We start from the raw sequence: 9,852 nt of genomic DNA, 5'->3' as shown, positions 1-9,852 counted from the left end.
GGTAATTAGTTTGAAGTATTGCTGGAAAATATCCACATTCCTGGGATCCTGAAGCCGAGTCCCTCCTTCCACCTGAAGTGCCTGAGGTGGTCTGTGAGTTACGGAGAGCACGAGTCCTTTGGTGTCGAGGATGTTCAAGGTAATTAGTTTGAAGTATTGCTGGAAAATATCCACGTCTTCATTTCGCTGTGGCTTTGGGGTGCTTTACCCGTGTGAACGGCCAGCCAAGGGAACAATACAGCGGCCCAGTTTTTACTGCTTTTTGTCACACGAGCAGAGGTGCCGTGGGCTTTTTATCGTACAGAAATATGAAGATTATGTCAACTGTTCTCTTGCTAGAAAGGGCCGGAGATGCTGTTTTATAACATTAATTGTGGAATCCTTGGGAATTCCTCGTTCCCTTGTTATTTTTTCCCTCAATATGCATACTCCATCCCTTTTTCTAGTTAGGTAAATACTACGTTGGTTAAAAACACGACCCTTCACTTATTCTAGTACTTCAACCTCCTACACGGCACGCTGCTATTGCCTCTGGGGATGATAAGGGAAAAGCTCCCATCCTGTTACCACCTTTTATATTTCTATTTCTCCTCACCGAACGCAAGGCGGATTTGCCGGGTTTACTAAAACCGGAATTTTAAGCAAAAAGCAGCGCTTTTCGCTTTCCCCCTCAGCCCGGCCGGAGCCCTCCCTCAGCCCCCCCCCCCCGCCGCCTCAGCCCTTCCCGCCCCGTCACCCCTCACGCCGTGACGTCACCTCCGAGGCGGGAGCGGCCATCTTTACTATGGGCACGTACCGCCACAGGGGGCGGCGCTGTAGGAGCGCTCCCCGCGCCTCTCCCCGCTCTTCTGCCCTTACACGACATGGCGGCGCCGGCTTCAGCGGCGGGCGGTGCCGGCGCCTGCGCGCTGAGGCGGGGCGGCCCCTTTGTGCGGCGCTGAGGCAGCGCCGCGGCCTGTTCTACCGGGGATGGAGGACGGCGGCGGGGCGGCAGCGGCGCCCCCCGAGACCCCCGTCGGTCTCTCGGCCTCCCAGCGGCGGGCCGAGCTGCGGCGGAGGAAGCTGCTGATGAACTCGGAGGAACGGATCAACCGCATCATGGGCTTCCACCGGCCCGCGGCGGGCAAGGGTGAGCCCTGTGGCGGCGGCGGCGTGAGGGCTCGGGACCGCGGGGCTGGAGGTAACGAACGTCCGGCTGCGGCCTCCTCCCGCCCTGACCGCGCCCCGCAGCCTCCCTCCCCCTGGCACCGCCGCGGCTGGACCCCGGCGGCCGCTCTCGGCCCCTCAGAGAGATCTTTCCTTGCGGGGATGCTTCAGGTGAAGCACGACCTTCTGCGGTCCCCGGGAGAGCCGCGGATAAAATATATATAGAGAGAGATATAGATATATGTCGTCAGAAAGGTGCCCAGGCCGGGTTATGGGCCTGCTGAGGGTCTTACAGAGCCAGCAGACGAGCTGTCATTTCACTTCACGTAGTTTTCCTTGAAGAAACGATGAGCCTTCCCCGCGGTTTCATTCAGTAACAGCTCGCTTTCAAAGCTGTGTTTTTATTTAAAAGTTTTCTCGCGTTTGGGTAAGAATCGGTTATTGGGGGGGTTGGGGTCGGTAGGCAGAATTTTCTTGCAGATTCATGGGTAGGTCATTTCTCTTTCTGGAAGTACATGGAGGAGGCCGACTGTCCTGTTTGTTTTTATTTAAAAGTTTTCTCGCGTTTGGATAAGAATCGGTTATTGGGGGGGTTGGGGTCGGTAGGCAGAATTTTCTTGCAGATTCATGGGTAGGTCATTTCTCTTTCTGGAAGTACATGGAGGAGGCCGACTGTCCTGTTGGGAGAGAGAGCTCTGACTTCAGTTGTCAGGGGTGTCCATGGGCCACGAACCTGCTTGAGCACTGAGAAATACTCCGAGGTCTTGGTACCCCACTCTGGTGGGACCAGACCTGTTCCTTCAGGTGTTCCAGAAAGGTTTCAGAGGTTCCTTCACCTCTTTTTGCTGTAAGATGAGGTCTTCAGGTTTAATACAGGGTAAATTAACACCCCTTTGCCAAACAAAGCCGAAGTACGTTTCTTCTGTTGCCTGTTTGTCAGTGTTTAATCCTCCTCCCGTGTGATTCACTTTCTTTGAATCTTTGGGTTGTTTTTTTAACGTTGTTCCATGGATTTGGAACAACCTCTTTCCTCTTGTGCACGCAGTGGTGTTGCTTAAGGAAGTCTGATGTTTTCATTTCTCTGTTGCTGGCTGACAGCTCCCACTTCCAGCCTTCATCGTGCAGCTCTCCCGTGTCTGTCAGATGGCTTTGTGATTAATAATAAGCACATTTTGGTGAGGGGTCTGGAGCACAAATTTTGTGAGGAGAGGCTGAGGGAGCTGGGGGTGTTCAGCCTGGAGAAGAGGAGGCTGAGGGGAGACCTTCTCGCTCTCTCCAACTCCCTGAAAGGAGGGTGTAGCCAGGGGGGGTCGGTCTCTGCTCCCAAGGAACAGGCCATAGGACAAGAGGAAATGGCCTCAAGTTGCACCAGGGGAGGTTCAGATTGGAGATTAGAAATAATTTTGACACAGAAAGGGTTATCAGGCCTTGGAATGGGCTGCCCAGGGAAGGGGTTGAGGCACCATCCCTGGAGGGATTTAAAAGATGGGTTGACATAGTGCTTAGAGACAAGGTTTAGTGTTTTTTGTATCAGAGTTAGGTTGATGGGTGGACTAGATGATCTTAAAGGTCCCTTCCAACCCAGACAATTCTATGATTCTGTTCTATGATTTATTAATCATAAATCTATATTTTCACTTTGGAAGCAGAGACATCAACCCAACAACCCCCCCTAAAGTGTTGTCCCACGTACCCAGTGTGCATAACTCTGTATTTTTGTTTCTCTTCTTCAGATGAGGAAAGTCACACGGAATCAAAGCTTCAGCACGAACCAGAGAAATCCAACTCCCTTTCCATTCCTTCGGTCTCCAAGCGAATCGTGCTGGGTGACTCTGTCTGTGCTGTGGGAGGTGTGGGTGACCAGGCGGGCAGCGTGGCAGACCTCAAAGGGGACAAGGACTTGTTCAGTAAAGCTCCTGAGCTCATCAGTGAGGTTCAAAGTGAGCTCCGTCACCGTAACAGAGGGGAACTGCCACCCGAGGCTGCCCCACGGCCATCCAGACGCGGATTAGAGCAGTTCTTACCCAGATTTGATGAAGCTCTGAAGCTGAGGAACCAGCTGATGAGTGAGAAGCCGAGCCAAGAGAACGGCAATGCCGGGGAGGAGTTCGACTCTTTCCGCATTTTCAGATTGGTGGGGTGTGCTCTGCTCGCCATCGCCGTCAGGGCTTTTGTCTGCAAGTACTTGGTGAGTTGAGGGGAACAATCAAACCTATTCCGTTTTACTAGTTAATTGCACACTTACTGTGAAATACCCTTTGCCTAGGGCTGAAGTCTTACCAGTAGTGACTGAGTTGGGAATTTCAGACACTTTTTTATATTTCCAACTGTATAAAACCTAAAAAAAATTAACTAAATTCTTTGAGATGAATCTGTGTTACCAAACACAGCCACTGTACAGCAGCTGAGAGCAGCACAGGTTTGATCCCTAGTGTTTGAGGAGCAGAAGCACCAAAATAGTTGTTGTAGCTTAAGTCCCCTGTGAGTTTATTCCCATCTTTGTGAGCATAAGTCAACTGCTCTCCTAGTTCGGAGCCTACAAAGGAATAGTAGAGTAAAAATAACAATAGTTGTTCCAAGATAAGCAGATCCTACTCATTTATCAGTAGCTCTTCTGTATTCCAGTTGTCTCCCAGTCCATGGTACAGCTGGTGGTGCAGCCTGCCACCTCCTGGATCACTGGGCTCATTTTTACACATTGCTGTAAAAATGACTTGCTTCTGCGATTTCAGGCTTTTAGGCTCAAAGAAAATAAGGCAGAACCTTAATTTTGACATTTAACTTGTCTACTTAGGTCTGTAGTATTCAAAAATGCTATTGTCCACAAATTATTTTTTTACCTACCTAATTTTCTTTTTTGTCTACTTAGGTCTGTAGTATTCAAAAATACTGTTGCTATTGTCCATAAATTGTTTTTTTGCCTATCTAATTTTTTTTAATGACTTGGAAAGCATTACATTTCTGTGTTTTCTTAGCTATTGCTTCTGACCAAGTTAATTTTCATATATTCTTTTCTCTTCCTTCAGTCAATATTTGCTCCGTTTCTTACTCTACAACTTGCTTACATGGGACTGTCCAAGTACTTTCCAAAGGTAAAATACTTTCTTTTTTTTCCTGAATTAGATCAACTTTAAATGTTTTAAATTTAAACTCGTGCTGAGATTGTATTGTTTTAGGACCAATGCACATGAAGTGTTCTTCCCTTGCTTTAAACTCTAGAATTGAGAGTAACCAAGTGCTGAGAGTTTATGTTGGTTTTTAATCTTCCCAAATAAGTCAAAGTATTTTTTTAAAGTTGCTGTGAAAATGTGGACTAACTGTAGCCTGATTAAAAGCATCCAGCTGGGCAAGCCAGGTAGTTCTTTCATGTCTTTAGGAAACTTTTGCTTTTCTTTTAGACCATGCTCTTCTGTGGTTACTGTTTGCTCTGTCAAAAGCTGTTTTGCACGTGATACCTGGATGAAATTTGGGAGGGTGTTCATTAAAAAAATGTGGTTTTAAGGTTTTTGGGTTTTTAAGGGCTCTGTGTTCCATTGCTTGTATCAGTTTGAATGGCAACTTGAAATGAAACATTTATTTGTGTGTGAAACTTGCTGCTTATTCACAAGATTTGCTGTATCACTCGCTTTATGTATTTACACCAGTTAATTGTGCTGAAGTGTTTGTTTGGTTGATGATTTTGTCAGGCCTACAGAGCAAAGCGGGACTGAATGGTGCTCCATCCACAGCTGAAAGGGAACATTTGCATTTTAAAAGGAATAGTAGATTACCTGTAGAAAGTCAGAATAAATCAGCAGTTCTTTTGTAGATCAGTATATCATTGAAAAATATATACTTATTAAATTTCATAGTAGTCATTCTAAGCTGACGTGTCACAACACAAAACAGTAGAATTAGCCTTTGACTTCCACAAGCTTATCTAGATCTTTTTGATCTTGTTTCTGCTGTCTTTAAAATCAGCTCTTCAGTTTCAGAATTTAGAGTGGTTTCTTTCCACAACTTGCTTTTACTGCACTTTTACCCAGATGAGGTCAGTCAGCTCGTTATCCTTCATCCTAGAAAGATTCTTGAAAGCTTCATTTAGATTGGATTAAATTAAGATATCCAGCAAGTATCATCAAATTACCCAAATTTTCAGCCACTGTCACCTTTTTCTGCCTGTCACACTTTATGCCCTTGGGATTCCTCATTTTGGAGTCCTAGAATCGTCTGGGTTGGAAGGGACCTTTCAGATCATCGAGTCCAACCATCAACCCAACACTGACCAAAACCACCACTGACCCATGTCCCTCAGCATCACATTTGCCTGGCTTTTAAATCCCTCCAGGGATGGTCATTCCACCACTTCCCTGAGCAGCTTCTTCCAATGCTTGATAACCCTTTCAGTGTAAAAATTTTTCCTAATATCCATCCTCTACCTCCCCTGGCACAACTTGAGGTGGTTTCCTCTTGTCCTAAAAGAGGACAGAAGAACAGCTTCCAAAAGGTTTCGGGGCATTTCTGAGTTCAGAGGATCAAACTGCCAAATGGAGTCATACTAAAATAGAAAGAAACAGTTGGGTTTCAATTCTAAATCATTTTTTTTTTCCCTCCTGTGTTAGAAAAGTGACACTATTTTTTTTGCCAAGTAGTGTGATGAGCTGAATCCTGTTCTGTGCCAGCAGGAGATGCCTGGCTCAGCTTCTTCCACCCAGATTGTCCTTGTCTGGGACTCTTCCCACTCAGGCAGAAGCTGCTGCATGGCCCTGCTTTCCAGCCTGCCTGGGGTGCCAGCAGAATTTAGGCAGAATATATATAACCTGTGATGAATTTTACCTGCTGCTGTTGCCCAGCTCCAGCAGGAGGAGGGTTGTGAACACCACAGTGTGTCTGGAAAGAATCGATCCAGACCCCCTGCTCCGACCCCTGAATTTGGCACGTGCTCCAGCTGCAACACTGGCACGACTTTGGTGACACCTAAAGCAGAATTGGGTTATAAGGGAAGAATTAACTTGTTGTTAATATTGTGGTTTCTTTTCTCCTAGTGTGAGAAGAAGGTGAAAACAACAGTACCGGCTTCTTCCACCCAGATTGTCCTTGTCTGGGACTCTTCCCACTCAGGCAGAAGCTGCTGCATGGCCCTGCTTTCCAGCCTGCCTGGGGTGCCAGCAGAATTTAGGCAGAATATATATAACCTGTGATGAATTTTACCTGCTGCTGTTGCCCAGCTCCAGCAGGAGGAGGGTTGTGAACACCACAGTGTGTCTGGAAAGAATCGATCCAGACCCCCTGCTCCGACCCCTGAATTTGGCACGTGCTCCAGCTGCAACACTGGCACGACTTTGGTGACACCTAAAGCAGAATTGGGTTATAAGGGAAGAATTAACTTGTTGTTAATATTGTGGTTTCTTTTCTCCTAGTGTGAGAAGAAGGTGAAAACAACAGTACTGACTGCTGCTCTCCTGCTGTCTGGGATCCCCGCCGAAGTGATCAGTCGCTCCATGGACACCTACGGCAAAATGGGAGATGTTTTCACAGACCTTTGTGTCTATTTCTTTACTTTTATCTTTTGCCATGAACTTGTTCTGTTTTTTGGGTCTGAAGTACCGTGATGGCTGTAGGACTCACCGCAGTAGTTACACTAAAGCTCCCTGGACTCTTTTCCTTTCACGTCTGACCGTGCAGAGGTTCAAACCTTCATTCAAATTCTTACCTGCTCGAATGCTTGAAAGGAGCCTTAAATCCAGTCGTTTTGGGGAAAGGAAGAGCAGGGTCCTGGTTGTCTTAGTTCCGTTTATTTAAATACTGTGTCTGCCTGTTACAAATGTGAAGAATAGGGTGCAGGTGTCAGTGGATGATTTGTTTCGTTTAATTAAGATGATGCCCTCAGCCTCCTTCATAAACATTCACAAAAGCTGCCTTTGTTCTTTCCAGTGAGAACAAAGAGAAGAGAATTCCTTTCAGCAGAACCATATATATATATATATCTCCTGTATGATTATAGCTAACAAGAACTGCTCATTTTGTGGTGTTCCCATTTTTTTTTTAAAGAAAGCTCTAAATAAAAGAAATCCCTGTTCCTCTTGTCGTTCAGATTCAGAATGTCCAACCAAGTAGCTGCTGCCGGAGAACGTTGGTGAAAATGCCACTTTGTTGTCCTCATCCTTGCCTTGCTAGACATTATTTGTTGTGATTGTGATTGATTTTGTTTGATGATTATAAAGCAAATCAGTGAAGCAAAACCCACAACAACAGCAAAAAAAAGCGCCTTGTTGCTTCCTGTCATTAATCCAAAAGTAGGAAGAAACAAAATGGTTAATCTCACCTGTTTTGTGAGTTTCCAGCAACCTAATCCTGGTGTAGCTCATACACCTGCTTTCATCCTGATGCCTCCTCCTTATTTTAGCAGTTCACCCCGAGGGGAAAAGTTGTAGATATCAGCAACCACCCTGCAGTATCGAGTGTTGGCTTCAGGAAATGTCAAACTTAGAAGAGAATTGGTTTTTTTTTCCCTAGCTCCTTGCAGGATTGCGTAAAACAAATTTTAATCTGACCTTAATTGCTGCAGATTGTTTATCACCAGACATTGGCACGTAAAGATCTTAATTGTGGTTGCGTTCTGTGCAGTCCCACCGCCCAACAGCAGGGTCTTTGAATGGGCAGAGCCATCAATATTAATATTTTTGCTGTATTTCTGCAGTTGCCCCAGTGAAATCCCAGTCCCTGTAACGACAGGGAGATAAAAATAGTGCTTTGACTGGACTCCTGCGGCGTCTTTGAATGGGCAGAGCCATCAATATTAATATTTTTGCTGTATTTCTGCCAAACTTAGAAGAGAATTGGTTTTTTTTTCCCTAGCTCCTTGCAGGATTGCGTAAAACAAATTTTAATCTGACCTTAATTGCTGCAGATTGTTTATCACCAGACATTGGCACGTAAAGATCTTAATTGTGGTTGCGTTCTGCTCCCACTGCCCAACAGCAGCGTCTTTGAATGGGCAGAGCCATCAATATTAATATTTTTGCTGTATTTCTGCAGTTGCCCCAGTGAAATCCCAGTCCCTGTAACGACAGGGAGATAAAAATAGTGCTTTGACTGGACTCCTGCGTGGAAGATCCAAGTATGAAGGGAGAATGTAATTTTGTGGGGTTTTTTTCTGTGGCTGTGCAGCCACACGGGTGAGGAGGAGAGAAATATTCAAACACAAACAAATCCTGTTGCTGGATAAAGTCGTCGTGAGCTTGTGGATTTTTGTTTTCAGTCCTATATAAATTTTTGTTTTCAATCTCACATGAATTTTGCACTGTAAGAGGGAAGGAAGTGTCATTCCAAACAACCACCTCGAAGGCTGATATCTGTGAAAGTTTCTATTGAAGCTAAGTTTGATATTATTTTCAACGTGCAGTTTTTTGTTTAGAATCTGAACTTTCAGCTAATCTACGCCAATGCCTTTTTTTTTTTTAATGTAGAGAAACATCTATTTATCTTTGTATTTGTCTGCAGAAGTGTTTGAGGAAGCAGAAGTGTTTCATTCTGCCTCTTCACAATTACCACTCCTGCTTTTTACTTAATCTTTGATGTAAAAGCTTCCTGCTATAATTTTGGTGCTGCATTTCTGACTCCTGAATTTATAGATATGTATATATTTTGTGGCATAAAACCAAGAAGCTTATGTTTTCGTTTATCAATTTTCCTTTTTTTTTTTCACTGATTGATTATTTTATAACGAGTACGATGTTACAGGTGTCCAGGGCTGGGCTGCTAAAAGATTCTGCCTTAGGTCTGTTCGCACAAATATTTATTCGGAAGCTTTAAATTTGTTTGCATTCGACGGGAATTTTGGCAAATTGAAGTCGCTGTCGTTTAAATGAAGGTTGAGAGATGTAAATAATGAGTTTGCCCAAAAGTGATGCTCGTTCTGGCTCTCTGTTTATATGCCCAAACGTGATACAAATAAATTGCAAACACAGTGTGTGGTAACTTCTGCAAAAAGCAATTAATTTTTAATCCTCAGCAGGAAGATTTGCATCCTCATCAGCTAATTGGGAAGGGCAGAGCCTGCCCACCTGCTGTCTGTTCCCTCAACCCCTTGCATGTGAGGAAAGATGAGGTGGGTTTTCTTCTTCAGCGGTGAAAAGAAATCGTGCTGCGAGACCAAACTTGGGACTTTTCAACCCAAAAATGCTCTTTTTTTGTGGGATGAGGTCGGGGCGGGATGGTGGAACTCCTCCGTGGCACCAGGAGGGGCTTCTTCACCCCGGTGCCAGGGGATTAATCCCTTTCAGCCCATTTTTAACTTCCTTCTGTTCATGTGTATAATTCTGTTGAATGTTTATTGCCAAACCCGGTGTTTTTCTATTAAAAATCTCTTTGTTACCCCCTCCCTTGGCGCTTTGTCCTGGCTCGGGACGGGGTGTGCGGTGGGCGCGTTGTACCGGGAATCCTGCCCGGGCAAGGCCGGTGCCGCGCCCTCCAGCCGCCAGGGGGCGCTGCCGCGGGCGGCCCGACAGGAAGTGACGGTGCTGGGGGGGGGTCTCTGCTTCCCGCCGCGCCTCTCGTCGTCCCGGGCGCTCAGGCGCGGAATGGCCGCCGCCGCCGTCGTTTAGTGCAGAGCCCCGCGTCGCCGCCGCTGCCGCCATGGGCCGGGAGTCCAGGTGAGGGCAGCTCAGGGGCCGCCGCCGCGGTTCGGCCGGGGCTCGCCGCTGCGTGGGGTGGCGGGGCGGTGCG

General features: G+C 46.2%; 1 protein-coding gene across 2 annotated transcripts; it reads left to right on the top strand.

Annotated features, from left to right (window-relative positions):
* Positions 1-927: 927 nt before the first annotated feature.
* CAMLG (calcium modulating ligand) lies at positions 928-7,210 on the top strand. 2 transcript variants are annotated; one of them, XM_014948292.1, is made up of 4 exons: positions 928-1,129; positions 2,880-3,334; positions 4,173-4,238; positions 6,546-7,210. In XM_014948292.1, the coding sequence occupies exons 1-4, from the start codon at positions 970-972 to the stop codon at positions 6,735-6,737; spliced, it is 873 nt and encodes a 290-aa protein (XP_014803778.1). In that variant the 5' UTR covers positions 928-969; the 3' UTR covers positions 6,738-7,210. The 2 variants fall into 2 exon arrangements, with proteins under 2 accessions (XP_014803778.1, XP_014803777.1); XM_014948291.1 differs by having other exon boundaries at positions 928-1,180.
* Positions 7,211-9,852: the final 2,642 nt, after the last annotated feature.

This window comes from Calidris pugnax, unplaced genomic scaffold, assembly GCF_001431845.1.
Source record: "Calidris pugnax isolate Ruff unplaced genomic scaffold, ASM143184v1 scaffold27, whole genome shotgun sequence".
Lineage (NCBI taxonomy): Eukaryota > Metazoa > Chordata > Aves > Charadriiformes > Scolopacidae > Calidris > Calidris pugnax.
This window is presented reverse-complemented; position numbering and strand designations above follow the sequence as displayed.